General features: G+C 39.8%; 2 protein-coding genes across 6 annotated transcripts in view; both read left to right on the forward strand.

Annotated features, from left to right (window-relative positions):
• The window catches only part of KDM5B (lysine demethylase 5B), a 75,425-nt gene extending 66,330 nt beyond the window's left edge, over positions 1-9,095 (forward strand). For 2 of the 5 annotated variants that reach the window (XM_088154295.1, XM_088154296.1), the window contains 5 exons: positions 274-759; positions 4,699-4,810; positions 5,682-5,812; positions 7,166-7,480; positions 8,257-9,095. In XM_088154295.1, coding sequence (XP_088010421.1) covers positions 274-759; positions 4,699-4,810; positions 5,682-5,812; positions 7,166-7,480; positions 8,257-8,394 — 1,182 coding nt within the window. In that variant the 3' untranslated portion in view covers positions 8,395-9,095. The other 3 variants (XM_088154297.1, XM_088154298.1, XM_088154299.1) reach the window with 3 other exon arrangements.
• A 5,370-nt stretch (positions 9,096-14,465) lies between these two features.
• IPO9 (importin 9) overlaps positions 14,466-17,113 on the forward strand; it is a 54,883-nt gene continuing 52,235 nt past the window's right edge. The window contains exon 1 of the mRNA XM_088153308.1: positions 14,466-14,793. Within this exon, the coding sequence (XP_088009434.1) occupies positions 14,643-14,793 (151 nt within the window). The 5' untranslated portion in view covers positions 14,466-14,642. The remainder of the gene's footprint in view (positions 14,794-17,113) is intronic.

The raw sequence follows: 17,113 nt of genomic DNA on the forward strand, positions 1-17,113 counted from the left end.
GTGTATTCTTGAATTTACTAATGTAAAATCAGATTTTCTCTGCATTTTATTTGGATGTCTGTGAATAAAAGTAAAGCTTTGTATTCTACATCTGACATATTAACATCTGTCCAAACAGCAGATGGTGAAGTATATTTCAAAAAAAAATTGAGAAATCAGCAGAGTCTACTTTCTTTAGAACTTTTTTTGAAAGAGTTATAGAAAATTGTAATTGAGCATTTTAGGGATTTTTTTTTAATGTTCCTAAGTAATTTTCATGTCATTTGTTATCAGATGGCCACACTTGGTGAAGCCCGTTTAAAAGAAATGGAAGCACTGCATTCTCTGAGAGCAGTAAATGAAGAAAAAATCTTTTCTGATGAACAGAATGTAGAGATCAAAGTTTGCCTCTGTCAGAGAGATCCAGCAGCACCAATGATACAGTGTGAGCTGTGCAGAGGAATATTCCATACTAGCTGTGTTTCAATGCCCAGCAATTTGCAGGGACCTTGGGTATGGCTTTGTCCTCACTGCCATAGATCTGAAAAGCCACCTTTAGAAAAGATTCTACCTTTACTGGCCTCCTTACAGCGAATTCGAGTGAGACTGCCTGAGGGAGACGCCTTACGGTATATGATAGAGAGAACCGTGAACTGGCAACATAGAGCACAACAAATGTTATCCTCAGGGAATATAAAACTTTTACAAGATAAAGTGGACTCAGGGATATTGTATAGCAGATGGCAAACCATGGCAGGCCAATTGCAGGAGACTAATAAGGTAAGACTTTAATTATTTTCTAGCAAAGGGCTATATGATCACCAGCATGAGTTCTTCCACATTTTACTGTTTAGATAAATAACAGTAAATAAGTAAATCAAGGGGTGTGGTGCCTTGCTGCTTTTTCTGGGCCTGCAGAGCCATGAAAAGTTATAGTGATTTTCCAAACTGCCAGTTGATAACTAGGTAGGGCTCTGCAGGGATACGGATTTGAAGGGGAAAGGTGATATATCAGACTTTCCTCCCTCCCTCCCTAGACTTGTATGGCTGCCAATCTAATAACCCTGGGCAGCTCACAGCAATAGTGATAACAACATAAAAACAATAAGAATATCCAGAAAAAATTCCCAATGCCCAAAACCAGCACTTCAATACATGAGAAACCACAATTGCTGGGCTCCAGCCTCACCCTATATCCCAACACTTGGGGGAAAAGCCATCTTTTTAAAGTCTTCCAGAAAACTGGAAGGGAGGGGGCCTGCCTATTCTCAGAGGGGAAGGCTGTTCCACAGGGCAGGAGCGGCTACTAAGGCAGCATGCTTCCTAGGTTCCACTAGATGACAACATTTAAGAGAAGGAACATGGAGCGCATTCACCCTGTCTGGTGGAGCAGGCAGATATCCTCAAGGAGAGGCATTACAGCAAATAACCTGGCCCTGTGCCAGGGTAAGTCTGGTGATAAACAGTACCTTGAATTGCACCTGGAAAGAAATTGGAAGTCAGTGCAGCTCACACAGCAGTGATGTAATAATGGGCAAACTGAGGGGCAACTGTGCGTGCCACTGCATTCTGGACCAGTTGTAATTTCTTGATGGTTTTCAAGGGCAACCCCATGTAGAGTGCATTGAGTGATCAAGGCATAAGTGACTGAGCAAAGCTTCCCAATCCAGCAATGGGCTCAGTTGACCCATAAGATGGATCTATGCAAAGGTCCCCTATTCACAGCTGCCATCCTCTCCTCAAGCAGGAGCCATGAGTCCAGGAAGACCCACAAATTGCACACCAGCTCTGCCCAGGGGAGTGCTACCCCATCAAGAGTCAAAAATCCAAGAAGGCCAAAAACCCCAAGCCATTCCATCCTGTTAGGGTAGTGTTAGAGCCAGTTCCTCTCCATCCAGACTCTTACAGCCTCCAGGCACTGGATCAGCACCTGAATGGCATTGCCTGCCTGGCCTGGGGCTAAGATGTACAACTGAATATCATCAGCATACTGTTGATACTTAACCGCATGCCGATAGATGACCTAACCCAGCGGTTTCATGTAGACTTTAAATAGGGTGGTGAGAGACCCAAACCCTGAGGCACCCCATAAAGCAAAGGCCTGGACCTTTCTCCCCCCACAGATGCTGAGTGGGACTGGCCACAGAGGAAAGAGGAGAACCACTGCAAAACAGTACTCCCTATTCCCAACCCCCGAAGCCAATCCAGAAGAATACCATGGTCGATGGCATTGAAAACTGTTGAGATCCAGGAGGGCCTATCCTGAGCCCTCCGGTGGTCATTCATGAGTGTGACCAATGCTGTTTCATTACTGTAACCAGCCTAAAACCAGACTGAAAATGGTCCAGATAATCCACTTCATCCAGGGCCCTCTGAAGCTGAGTGCCGACTACCCTCTCCACAACCTTCCCTAGAAAGAGAAGATTGGAGACTGGATGAAAGTTGCTTGAAGGTCTAAAAAGGACCTGTTGAGAAGGGGGCACATCACGATCCCCTTCAAGGCAGATGGCACCACCCTGTCCTGCAATGAGGCATTAACCACTGCTTGGACCCAACTACATACCACCTCCTGAGAGGCCATAACAAACCACAGAAGCATGGGTCCAGAACACAAGTAGCTGAACTCACAGCTGTGAAGACTCTGTCTGTTTCTTCAGAATCAACAGTGGAGAATGATTTATCATGTGGAGAATTTTTGGGATGATAAGCAAAAGCCTTATTAACTCAACAGTGCAGTATGTGTGGATGGGTGTGGTGTATATATAAATGGGTGCACATACCTGACCCAACAATAAATGTAGTTGCACAATACTAAATTTTGAGCAGTCGCAATTTGGATAAAATGCTATTGATGTATTTCAAGCTATTTCAAGTATTCCAAGTCTTGATTCATATACGTTTATTAACTAAGCAGCTTTCAGTACATTTGTCCATACACACATACAGATTTCAGCTACTTAATGTCACTGTCAAAAATCTTCACATATAGAAGTGAGTAAATAATTTCTCCTTGGATCTTGTTTTCTTTATGATCTGCTTGGTTGTTATAATGAAGCTGTGTATAACAGTCCCTTTGCTTTGGACTTTCAGAGTAGTCTTAAATCAGCTATTCTGATGTCACTTAGTTCAGTCAGTTTTGGACCAAATCAACTGAGGGTGTGAGGGAATGGGAACCTATGCATAAGATGTAAAAGCAATTTATGCTGCCCCCTCCCTCAGCAACTGGTTTTCATTAACTATTTCCTGTGAGTTATCCTTGTCAATAGCTGTTGATGGACCTCTTCTCAGCTGATTGTTTAATTATCTTTAAACATAATCTAAGTCTATGACTATTTATGCAAGTGATTCCATAAAAGTAATTATTCATAGTCTAAAGCAGGCCTCCACAACTTGTAGAGGGAAAAGGACCACAATGATAAGTTAAAACTCATTGCAGGTCTCAAAGGAATACCTGGCATGCTGTTCAGCTGTTATGTGGTTAGGGGAGTGGTGGCAGCACTGGATCTGGTGGCAGCAGTGAGGCATGGAGGCGCTTGGTAGCACATCCCAGTGGTGGGAGTGGTGGGGAATGTATTACTTTCTTTAAAAAAAATGCTGGAGGGCTGCACAAGGCCACTTGGTGAGCTACATGTTGTGCAGGCCTGGTCTAAAGTAATATTTTTTTCATGTCTGCCCTGAATTTATAATTAATAGAGTTTATGAAATAATTTCAAGTTTTGATATTCATGTGTATAAAATTGATATCCCTCTTTCCACATCATTCATATGATTTTAAACCTGTATTGCATCCCTGTTTAGACAGGGCCCAAACTTTTCAGTTTGATGGGGATTGTGATCCAGTTCTGCTGAATATGGATTTGATAGTCGTTCACTATATCTTTCTCTGAACTATATCTTTTGATAGGAGCAAACTTTAGTATAGAAGACATTTTCTTCATTGCTGCTATGCTCTGAATTTTCAGTGTTGTTATACTGCTTTCACAAGTCCCAGCCCAATTAGATTGCTCCTTTTTGTAAATTTCATCCAATTTTACATTAATTGTTGTGATTAGGAGATCATTTATGAATAAATTAAATCGTACCTGCCCCAGTACAATCCTCTTTACTAATATTTCTCTGTTTTGGAAGCTTAATCCTGTTGCCCTTATTGTTTCTTCATACCTATCATTCCAAAGTTACTTACTTCTTACATGATTGGTAAAGATAATGAGTTTTTTTGTGAAATACTTAAGATAATATTAATGAATTGAATATATCTATTGATTAGAGTCTGGCAACTGAAGCAGCATAAAAGCATTTGTGACACATAAATAAAAAAAAATTTTTTTTTATATATTACTGAATATATAAAAAGCTAAAGCCTGGGTTACCTATATTGCTTATTTTTAGAATGATTTGTTCTTCTGCCAGTTTAATAACTCTAGCTTTATGTTTTCCATCAGACTACTTGGGAGCAGAAATTAATGGGTTTAAATTTTCCTGACTTCCTTGTCAAGTGTGCTGCTATTGATTTCTTTGTAAATACTCTATTCTCTTTTAGAACTATACTGCATACTTTTGCTCCCAAAATGAATGGGGACAAAATGTAACTTTCTAAAGATAAAGTATGAAGTAGACAATTCTGATTTAATCGGTAATACATATTAATGTATTGGTCATTCATGTTTATAGACTATTATAAGAAGAAAGTGGAGTTTAATTGTTTTTTTTTTAATTCAGGTTTCACAGACAATTGGTGCCACATCTTTCTCATTGCCTCATGAGTGGAATAACAGACCCATGCATTTACACTCTTCTTTTTCTACAGGACAAAACTGCATTCCCCTTCATAGTAAGTATTTTTACTTCCTGGTGTTGAAATATAAAATCCTAAATATATTATGAGATCTCTCATGTGTCTGTCCATCTTATAAGATGTGATAGGGTGGGTATGCTCCAGACCCCCTCAGTTAAATAATCCCATCTGATGGAGACTAGAAAGCATACTTTCTTTGTCACAGCACCTGCCCTTGGAATACCATCCCCCCCAAAATACATATGGCCCCCATCCTGGCTGTGTTCAAAAAACTCAGAAAATCTGGCTGTTTCCCTGGTTAGAGGGGATTATGGGTCCTGCATATTTGATTGTCTTTTAATGGTTGGGGTTTTTTTTATGGCATATGGGTTTTTAAAAAATGTATTATATGATTGAGTGTATTGTACACTGTCCAGATTTGACAGCCGTATACATTTCTAAAATAAATAAATCAATACATCTTGTGGGGATCTCAGAGGCAGGTCTTCTCTGTTGCCACTCCTGCCTCCTGGAGAACTATTTCCCCAGAGATCCATTTGACCACCTCCCTGCTCTGTTTTAGGAAAGCATTGAAAACCTAGCTTTCTGAACAGGCCATGGCCTAAGGTGTTTTGTGATCCTGCTGAGTGATAATTGATGAGGGATGGATGGAACTACTTCTTAGGTACTTTGGCATAGCGTATTTAATGTTTGTACCTTTTGTATTCTGTTTGTTTTTATTCAGTCTTTAATGCAGGTTGTCTTGAGCCTTTCTGATTTTGTGGTGATCTAATATTTATTTATGGGATAATATATAAATGTATGTATGTATTATGTGATTATACAAACACAGGATGAGTGTTTGTAAAATGAATTTTCTTTATCACCTCTGGAGAATTTTAAAAAATCGATTTTGGATTTATTGTAGCCATAAGTACAGAATTGAATGAGCTAATGATGGAAGCCCAGTTACTACAAGTATCACTACCTGAAATACAAGAGCTATATGAGATCTTATTTACAAAGCAAAAGTCATTAATAGGACCAACAAGTGAAAAAGTAAGTACTGGACTGGACTCTCAGAAACTCTAGCATTGCTTGGGCACAGTTTCTAGGATAATAGATTTTTTAAAAAGTTTACTCTTCACTTCTTCTACAGCTATTAAAATAATCAAGGGCATTTTCAGAATGTTAAAGAACTGCTACAAGCAGGAGTAGAAATTGTGAGCATGGCTAATCAGTGTATCCACATCAGTGTATCCTTGGTGAGAGTGAGACTTTCCCCCTGTACCAGTCAGTTGTACATTTCAACTCCTGACCTCATCCCTCAGCATGACATTATGGGTGCAGTGGGACCCATAGGTACATCCTTAAGAATACTCTAAGTGAGTATTTTTGCTCTTACCAGGAGTTAACTAAATTATGTAGACACTGTTCTGAATTTTCTCCTTTTATCATGCTTGCCAACCACCAGGATATGATGCAGTTTTTCCCAAGAAAACTCCACCAGAGATTCATCCCACTCTCCTTGTATATCCCTCCTCACCAGTACCATTGTGCTTCCTATCCTTCTGTGGATCTGGTTGTAATGAAGAGGGGCCATCAAATTTTCCTGTAGAATTGGAAGGGGCCATCCAATCTACCTCTGTTCTGTGCAGGGATTCAAATTAAAGGATCTTTGGTAGATGGCTATGTAGCCTTTCTTGGAACACATCCAATGAAGGGAGCCTACAACCTCTCTGGCTTATTGGTTTTATTGTCAAACTTCTATTATTGTTAGGAAATTTATCCTAACATTCAGTGGAATCTGCTTTCCGGTGTAACTTAAATCCATTGTTCGCATTTTGACTTCTTGAATTTTAGAGAACAGTTTTTGCTTGCCTACTTAGCCTTGCATACTCTGTTCCTTAGCACAATTGGGGCAGCAAGCATTATGATGGTAGAGGGGAAATGGGGAGGGGTGGTTGGTGGTATGAGCAAGAGAGACCACTCTTAGGAAATTGCTGGAAAAGGTTAAATACCACTTGTGACCCCCAGGGCTTTCCATGACACATAAACCTTACCTATAGTGAAGCTAGAACTCTGGCCAAAAGAAAGAGGGTTGTAGGCTTTGATACCAACACAAGAGTGGAAATATTGGTTAAAAGGAGATTCCAGGCTGTACCAGGTAATACACTGTCCCTTCTCTTTTAAAGCTTCTTTTATCAATTTTAATTCAAGCCTACACAAGCACTAATGAAGAGATACTTTGAAGCTATGCAACAAGAAAATATACAGATTATTTTTATAATTATCCAAAGTTAAGTACATTGCTACAAGTATGCTTCTTATATTGTACACAGACAATTGCTGCATGAAAAATAAGTATAAAAATGGCTACATAGTACTTAATTTAAAATATGTTTCTTGTAGAATGATTGTCGAGGGAAGAGAGATGGAATCTGTTCTATGGAAAAGAAACTGAAGAGACGCTTTGAAAGAGAGGATTTCTGCAGTGAGATGAGAACAAGAGTAAGAAAAATAGCTCCAAACAAGAAAAAAATGAAATTGACTCATTTGAGGGAGCTGAGTAATAGCAAGTTAGAAAGAGAGAGGCTGTTTGACATTCAGCATACCGATGAAAGTCAGTTGCTTTTTTCAGAAATGTCATTCTCTGAACAGGAAGACTCTGAAGATGAGAATGCCATTTGTCCAGCTGTCAACTGTCTACAGCCTGAAGGTGATGAGGTAAATTGAAACAAATTTGTGGAGTATACAGGATGGAATAAGAAATACAAGACATAATAGAAGAATAGCTTTAACAGGCTCTTGTAGGCTATCTAATCCATTGCCCTGCTCAATTAAGGAAATCCAGAGTTATGGCATCTTTCAACAACAGTTGTCCACTGTCTGCTTGCAGATAGGGCAAAGCTGGCTATCCTTCTGGTTCCGTTGTTAGACTGCTATTACTATCAACAAGTTACTTCTAGCATTCAACTGTAATCTATGTTCTACATTTTAAGACCATTAGAACTATGTAAGTCTCTTAAATAATAATACTCCTAATACACAAGGTTCATTTTACATCTCTAGAAATGTAGCATTTTGTTTTTCATGCTATTGAGGATCTTAGATATCTACATCTTTCTTAATGTATAGTATACAGAACTAGGCCTGGTGGGTTTTTTTTTTTTTTAATCCATTCAGTTGGTCCAGTTCTCGGAGGCTGCCTGGACAAGTCCCTGCAGTTTTCTTGGCAAGGTTTTTCAGAAGTGGTTTGCCATTGCCTCCTTCCTAGGGCTGAGAGAAAGTGACTGGCCCAAGGTCACCCAGCTGGCTTTGTGCCTAGGCAGGACTAGAACTCACAGTCTCCTGGTTTCTAGCCTGATGCCTTAACCACTACACCAAACTGGCTCTCAAGTGGCCTGGTGGGTAGCATGACATATATTTGTTGAAATTTTGACAATAAACAGACATGTGATATGTTGAATACTGAAGACTTTTCTGGATTTTTTTATGCCTAGGTGGACTGGGTCCAGTGTGATGGCTGCTGCAATCAATGGTTTCATCAAGTGTGTGTGGGTGTTTCTCCAGAGATGGCAGAAAAAGAAGACTATATTTGTGCAAGCTGTACCAGAAAGGATTCTCCATATCGAAAGTAAATCACCTGATGAGCATTCAGGACTGTACAAGAGAAGATGAGATTTTTCTCCATAAAGCCACTAGGCTGGTTTTAGAGCCACATTGCAAATGGTGCTACTTCTGTCCTCATGGGATCATTTTTCAGACTTAAAACAATTTGACACTTTTGTATTTTTATTCTTTAAGCTGTTTGTGGTTATTAAGGTTTGAAATGCTGACTCTTTTGGTCCAGGGGTTTTCGCCAGTTTGGAAGGCATCAAGACATGCACCTTTTCATGTATAGCATTAAATTACCTCTTCGGAATCTACCAGCACACTTAAATCAACTCTGTCTAGGTGCAAAGCAGTGCACTAAGCATCCCCATATAACTCTTTTTGAAGAAATCCCTGTTTACTCTTGAACATTTTTAAAAATGTTAGATTTCCCCCATTTTGATTTTGTAGACTAGATTTATTTATCTGAGCAATAACTTCTGTGTCTGCTTTCAGTGACTGGAATTATAATTCTGAACAGCGTGTTGGTGCTTTTAGCATTGGTTAATGTACAGACAGCAAATGTTTAGGTTCTAGTATCACTGATGAGACTAGTGATGTAGGAGACAGGAAAGCTCTGTAAAGTAATGGCCACAGCTGTATTTTGGCTTTTTCTTTTTTGGTAGCTTGTATCAAATGTTGCAGTTTATATTGTGGAATAAACAAATGGTTATGTTACAAAATTCAACATTGGTGTCTTTAGAGAAGTTGAATTGTAGCCACTATTATGGCACGTTTTCACACAGTATTGTTTAAAAGCATCTATGCCACTGCATATTCAGCTTAATTTCTCTTTTTCATCCTGGAGAACCTTATATTAAAAAAACCCGAACAGACAAAATAGTCCTTCTTTGGGACAAATCTGGTAGTTTTTTTTTTACATGACAAATATGTGGACAATCTTGTACAACTTTGGGCTCTTACCTCTTGTAGACACAGATATGGCTTAGATCAGGTAAATGATTCTTAGAAAGAGGCTGTGTTAGATCAGTAGTCCTATCTGAACATAATGTAAGAGAAGAAAAATTGCTGCATTGGTCATTGAGAAAAAAGTTTGAGATGTGAGAAACAAGATAAGGAATGAAGCTACTGTAGTGGTATAAGATGATACAGGTTCAAATCCTTACCTCATATTGCTTACTGGGTGTCTTTGGGCCACTCACTCTCAGCCTAACCTACCTGTTGGTTGTTTTGGGGGTAATAAAATGAAATGATACTGCTATATATATTGTTGTGAACTTCAAAGGTAAGGTGCGATATAAATGCAATGGAAGCAGAAGCAGAGGCTTTTAGGGTTCTATCCCAGTGCCTGAAGGCTGTGGTGTTTGGGCCACCCAAATCTGAGGATGCTCTCCCTTTAACCTTGGATGGGCTAGCACTTCCTCATTCAAGAGTGCTGCACAATCTGGGGGCCCTCCTGGACTCACAGCACTGGTTCAATTAGCAGGTTGCAGCTGTGGCCAGGGAAGCTTTTGCACAGCTCCATCTGGTGCACCAGTTGCACCTTATCCTAGATTGAGAGGTCCTTCAGATGGGCATTCATGCTATGGTCACCCTATGGCTTGATTACTGCAATGTGCTGTATGTGGGGCTATCCTTGAAGATCACCTGGAAGCTTCAACTGGTCCAGAATGCAGCAGTGCAGGCAATGATGAGCATAAGTCGGTATGCCCACGTAACACCTTTGCTTCGGGATGCAAATGAAGATGCTGGTTGTTACCTATAAAGCCCTACATGGCATCCGGCTTGATTACTTGAGGGACCACCTATCTCCTCTAGTATCTGCCTGGCTGCTACATCGATCCAACATTTTTGGTGTTCCTTCAATTAAACAGTTCCTATCAGGACCCTGGAAGTGTGCCTTCTCTGTAACAGCGCCTGCCTGCTGGAATGATGTTCCCCCCAACATCTGGGTGACTCCTACCCTACTGGTGCTTCAGAAGCCTTTGAAGACTTGGTTCTTCGCCCAGGCACTTGGCTAGGATGGGTATAGCCCCCTTTGAGAAGTGGGTGTGTGTTTGTTGCTGGTTTTGTCATCTTTCTTTGTTTCTTATTTTATTTCTGTGTTTTTATTGTTTTATAGTTTCTCATGTTTTTTGTGACACTTCCAGAGTCATTGGGAGTTGGGTGGTGTACAAATTGAATAAATAATAACTAAATGATAAATATCTAAGAGAAAGCCAAGGAGCAAAGATAAAGTAAAATAGATACATGCACATAATCTAAGAAGTTGAGTTTGAAACATCAAAGGGCTCACAAGTCAAAATATATCCCATTTTAAGTTTGTTTATCCTTTGAAGGCATCCGACTATAATTTGGGAGAAAATAACATTTTTATTAGTAGATGAATACATTTGTTATCAGTAATATTTTTCCAACTCCAGTTTGAAAAGTGTTTCTTTTTTCAAAAAGCAAGATTTAAGTGTTTGAAATCTTAAAAGAACATATAAGAAAATATACTTACAACAGGATCAAATCTATGGCAAATGTTAAACCCTAATTTAAGAGTTCATGAATGCACTTGTTCTTTCTAAAGAAAGAAATCTCATCAGATGTCATTCCTAATGGCATTAAAGACTTTATACTTCTTTTGGAGCATTTTAGAGCTCACATTCTCCTTTTTGTATTGGATTGATGTCCTTTTCTGTATCCCTGCTGCATGGAATATGCTTGCCCTCTTCCTCTCTTGTTATTTGGTGTCTTCACAATCAGTATTTCATAATATTGGCCTATGAGTCAACAGTTCATAGCTTCTAACCAGTTGGGACAGACACTGTTCAGCTATGATCCATTTTTCTTGTGAAAAACAGGCATATACAGTAACTGCCACTTAAGAAATCTGAGTCCTGGATTTTTGAGAGCAGGAACTTTCCAACAATGCAAGAAATAAATGAATAGGCTAAAAAATCAGACAATAGAAAAAACAAAGGATTTAAATTTCTGTACTGTAGTTGCCATATAGGGGTGCTGATCTCAATCATGTCCCCCCATGCCTAACTTTTTGGGGAAAAAAATTATAATTTCTAATTTTGAGATTTGCTCCTTCTACAAATATTATGCATCTTGAAGTGATGAAAGTGGCCATTAAACATTATAGGGGATCCAGCTCTTTGAAAATCCAATGTAGTCCTTCAATACTATAAATACCTCAATTCTCAAACAATACTATTTTTTAAAGCTGTGATGTCAAGAGAGTTTGATTTTTTTTAGGGGAAGAAAATTACTTTTAGTCCTTGGAGTGGGGGTCCTGGGAGGGGAAGACAACCTTTTGCTTCAATGAAGAAAATGGGTATAAAAAAGAACGATCAATGTTAGAGAATCTCATTTTATTCATTTTACCAAGTATTGGATACTTCCAAGCCCCTCCAGAGCAGCAATGTTTTAGAAAGAAAGCATTGATTTTGTGATCACAACAAAGGAATGCCTGCTTACTTCAGACAGGGTAATACAATATCGGTCTCTCTGATTCCCTGTAGAAAAATGGTATTAGTGTAAGGGGACACTATAATATTACAAAATCCTGAAGGAACTGCTTGAGTACTTATTCACTATAAGGATGCTGAGGTAACAAAACTGCTGTCTTCCAATAAAATACATTTAAAGGAATTGTTTTGTCATAGTATTAGGCTGTAAAAGGCATTACACAGCACAGCTGCTAATATTATCAGCCACTGTTAATAAAATTTAATTAGTACAAATGTTGATTAAAGGCCAGATTCAATATATGTTTGTTAATATGTAATCTTTTTAAGCTTAGTTCAGTGCTTAATCATATCCTCCTGAAACATGGAAAAGAGTTGGAAAAATATTTTTTCTGGAAGGAAGAATGTGTAATGGGAATAGGGAGAGGGACACTGCTAGTTTTACTTTTTCTTTTTTGTTCATCAAACCTTATTATCTTCTGGAAAGACCTGACATCTTCTCAATCAGCAGGAAGTCAAATGTTAAGCATCCATACACCACACAACAATCAAATTCATTCCTTTATGGAGTGCTCCCATTTTTCACTTTGAAAAAAATCAGCACAACTTGATTTTTTTCAATGTGAGAGGCCTACCTAAAATGCAGTTAGATAATAAACTGATACATATCTACTCATAGATGAGAACTATTTTCTATCAAATATTTCTTCTATACTGTTAGTTACTATTTCTTCTATACCAAGTCAGTTACAATGCCTTTGGCTACAACCTTCTCTTTGGCACTGTTTGGGACACTCCATCTATACTTATAAGGAAAGCAAGCTGTGATGCTCAAGGAATACAAGGTGTAGCTCTTTTATTTTCCTAGCACACAGCATGTAAGAGTAGTCCCATTCATTCTCTCACCATCATTTTCCTATATGCCACAACATTTTGTGAAAGGGCAACAGAGAGATCCCAAGCTGCAGCCCACCACATAGCACCCTTCTGCCTTTGACTCAACTGTGGTTCTATCAGCTCTCCTTATCATAGCTCACTGCTAATCAGGATGAGGAAAGGAAACATTTTCCCTCCCAGGTAAAACTAGAAAGGACTTTTTTTTAAAGGTACCAGATGATTCAGACTGAAGTAGTTTCATTGCTCATGAAGAGTGATTTTACACGTATGCAATTCTTCGTGCTGCAAATAGCATAAGGAAAAGAATAATCACAATACTCCCACAAGTTTAGGCAAGACTGACCAGTAGTCAAATCTGTAACTCATGCTTCACTTTCTGGAAAAATGTTTAGATGATCAGCCTCTCCAAAGGGAGAACTGGCCAGCAAGATCATCACTAATGATTTTGGCAGTCAAATGACTAAAGGTTACAAGCAGATACTTCTTTATTATACCAGTGCCTACGTTTACCCAATATTCTAAGCCATAACCATTATTTAGAAATTACATTAGCAAGTTTGCACAGTATCCCAAGCCAAAACTAAATTATATTATGGTTTGAAGTGATGTGAAATCCAGGGTCTATGTTTTACTGCTAGTCAGCTGACTTTCAAAGCTTTGCAATGGGCCTTTAAATCAGGACTTGGGATTAGCACTGCAGTTTTATATAAATACTTTGGAACAGGGCCATTTAGTTAGGGGTGCTAAAGTGGTCTGAAAAGGAGTTGCCAAGCCTGTTTTTTGTTTGTTTTCAGTTGAGTTTGTAAGCAAAGAGGGAGGACATTCCCCTGTGTTTAAAATATAAGTCATCCTACTCTGTTCAGGGCTGGAGTATAGTTCCATCAAGCCGGTGTTGGGGACAATAGGAATTATAATCAACATAAGGAGAGGACCTCATATTGTTGAATTCTGCTGTAAATAAATGGGCAAATTTTTCAGTGGGCTGCCCTCAGAGTACTAAATTTCATCACAGACCATAATAGCTGGATTACACATAATTGCTTTGTGATAATTGATTGTCAGGCCGACATCTAGTAAGGGCGTCCTAAAAAATGCTTTTAAATCTCTGCCTACAGCCAATTCGCATCTTCTGTTCCTTAAATGATCACGTGAGCCTACCCATTCAACATCCAGAGATAGTTGCGTCCTTAGAGCTTCAAAGGCTCGATAGGAGTGCTAAGCATAGGCGCGCTTGCCAGCGTTCGTCGCGATGTTGCATCCATACAATTCTCTTAGCAGTGTTATGGTGTGGCTCGCAACTTCCCAATGTAGCCAACAACCCTGCCATTCCCGGGTGATCTCTTCTCCAAGTACTAACCATGAGGGGAAGTCTTGCTTAGCTTACGAGTCAATCAAGAAAGGCCGGCTAAGTGGCATTGCAATTCACTTCACGCACACTATAATCAGTGTCCTTTATTTCCGAGTAAAGTTGCATAAACTCGGCCTTCTGACAAGTCAGGTTTTCTTTACGAAATTTTGGCTGGCCTCCGTCCGCAACGATACCAGACTTTGCCTACTCTACATGTACTATCAGGTAAAGATCGTCGGTGGCGTATGGCTACTGTGTCAGCATGCAGAAACCGGCGGAGAGCAGGTTTTCGGGGCAGAATAAAAACCTCAGGCGAACTTTATGCTCCTTTCAGTGCGTATATAAGGGCCTCAAGGGGCGCTCTTCGGGAATCTCTCCGGCTCTGATTCTCGCAGGCGTCGCTCTCGAAGAACGCGTCGTTGCGTGCGCGTTTGGCGCGTGGCGGCGGCGGCTCCCGCGACCCTCTGGTGCCGCTTCTTTCTCTTTCCTCGGTCTCGCGCTCTTCCACGGGGCTTCCTCCGAGTCTTTCCTTCCGCCCAGCGCGGCGCTGCCTGGAGGATACCGCGGGATGTCGGGAGCGGTGGCAGGCGGCGGGCCCGGACCCGTGGCTCAGGGACTGAAAGAAGCGCTGGTGGAGACCCTGAACGGGATCCTCTGCCCGGTGCAGGGCGTTCGTGCTGCGGCCGAGGAGCAGGTGAAGGTGCTGGAGGTGACGGAGGGTAAGTATAGAGGAGTTGGGGGTGCTGCCTGGGCTGTGGGACAGAAGGCCGTGAGGTCCTGCTGTGGGCTTTGGCCTCCTGAGCCTCAAGCCGTTCCAATCAGAGCTGCCCTCCCCTTTTTATTCCGGCGAAGGGAAAAGCTGTCGCCGCGAGTGAGGGTGGAGCGAGAGGTTCCCGTTCGGGATGCGAATGATTCCTGAAAAGGAAAGTGAAGTAAGGGAAGGCTCACCTCCCCTTTTTTTTGGTTCCGGGTTCACTTCAGGATCCGGTAGCCAATCATTTCTTTCCCACAGTGTTGGAGGTACCAGATTCCTTTTCCAGCTTTTTTCCCCTTAAGAGGTACAGAAAAGAAAATGTCTTTGGTTGCTGTATTTTGGCTGTGTTTATACAACATGCTTACCTTGGTTAATGAATTAGCCCCTTTTCTGGATTTGCACAATATCTTGAACCATAATCTAAACAAATAGACCTGGTTTGCACACATTAAGCCACAAAAGAAACAAGCTAAGGCTTACACTAACCAAACCTCTCATGTAACCTTCATCTGCATAACCAATCTATTGTCCCTTCCTTTCCTCACCCCAATTTAAATCCTAGATCAGTCTAGCCACTGTTTGCATCTGATGAAGTGAGCTGCAAAAAGTGAGCTCACGAACCTTTATCCCTTTTAATAAAATTTGTTAGTCAGAAAAGCTGCCACCAAACTCCTTCTGATTTTTTACTAATGAAACCTAGGATGTTGTGAGGTACTAAATTTTTATCTTGATTAAGCTTGATGGGTGAAAACAGTCATTGTGTTATGATGAATTATGGGGATAGAGGATCATCTTTCTAGGTGATGTGCTGATGTGGTCTTAATAAATAAGATAAAAGGTTTCCAGCAGGTTATTTAAAATGTTTGGGGCACTACTGAAAAATGGAAAATACTGGAATCCTAAATTGAAGAATGAGTGACCCGAAGAGTTCATAGAGCTAAGTTGTGTGTGTTCTGAAAAACTGAATTATAAATGTATAGGAACAAAGGTTATATTGTGAGTTAATATTTAGTTATATAAGTACTATAGAATCAAATAGAGAGGTATTGGACTTGCAGGTTATGATGGAATGCTTCTGAAAGACAACCGTTCCTACTTAAGACACCACAAGTTTCTGGTACAGTAATGGAGGGAGGATGGATTCCCCCCCCCCACTTTGGAGCATTTTGTATGCTCAGTTAAGATGAAGTAGTTGTGTGAATTATTTATTCCATAAAATATAATCATGATCTACTTGCTATGAAGGCTGTTAGAGATCAGCAGGAATTAAAATATCCTGCAACTCTTGTCTAGAGAAATTGGAAGTAGTTAGAACCTTCTCAGTTCTATAGAACCCTATAATTCCTTTTTGATAAGCTCCATATGGGCAAAGCTGTAAGATTGTGAGATTTAACAGAAAGCATTGAAGATTTTGAATGATAACATGTACTAAGTCTGCTGTAAGATATTCTTTGTGAAGTTGCCAGGAAGACTGTTTGGAAGCTTCAGTTTTGGACAGCATCTGTTGGCCTCATTCTTAACCAAGAGCACATAATTCCAATGCTGTAGGGCAGCCTTCCCAAACCTGGGTGTTCTCTATTTATATGGACTTCAACTTCCACAATTCCCACTAATAATCACCCAATCTGGAACTGGATAAGGCTACAAAGGGTTGTGCATTGGCTCACCTTTACCTTGAGGTTGTAATTCAAGATACCAGTTTGAATTTGTAAATGTTCTAAGCCAGATGTGGGCCACATGCAGCCTCAAATACCTTTTTGTGTCCCTGAAATTTCTTCAGATTGTGCTACTGAGTGCAGTTGCTAAAAATAAGTGACACTTTCCCATCATTTGAAGGAGGGAACACATAAAACTATAATGTAATGTTAGCATAGTTACACAACAAAGTCAAGAGTAACTCTTCAGATACTTAGGCAAGGCCATGATTTTCTATTTTTGTCTATGTGCATGATGTTTAAGTCTACTTTAAGTCATTGCTTCAACCACTAATAGGTTACCTATCCTAGCCATAAATGGTCCAGCTTAGAAACTTCTTCATTCTTATAAGTTAAAGTATCTTGATGATTACATCTATATGTGTTAGGACTATGCAAATATTCAGTTTGGAGATTTGATTTGAAGGTGATTTGATTGAAACAAACAGGAAAGCCAAATAATTGAATTGATTCATTTCAGATTTATTTTACTAACTGATTTTTGCAGTATGTTCTTTTAAAACAATATGAAATATGGATTTTGATTTGACTACTTGCAGAGCTATCAAAACATTCCAGTGTTGAACCATC

Source organism: Python bivittatus, unplaced genomic scaffold, assembly GCF_059951505.1.
Source record: "Python bivittatus isolate LINGU-HERP-01145 unplaced genomic scaffold, Pbiv_v1 ctg000700_np1212, whole genome shotgun sequence".
NCBI classification, from domain to species: Eukaryota; Metazoa; Chordata; class Lepidosauria; order Squamata; family Pythonidae; genus Python; species Python bivittatus.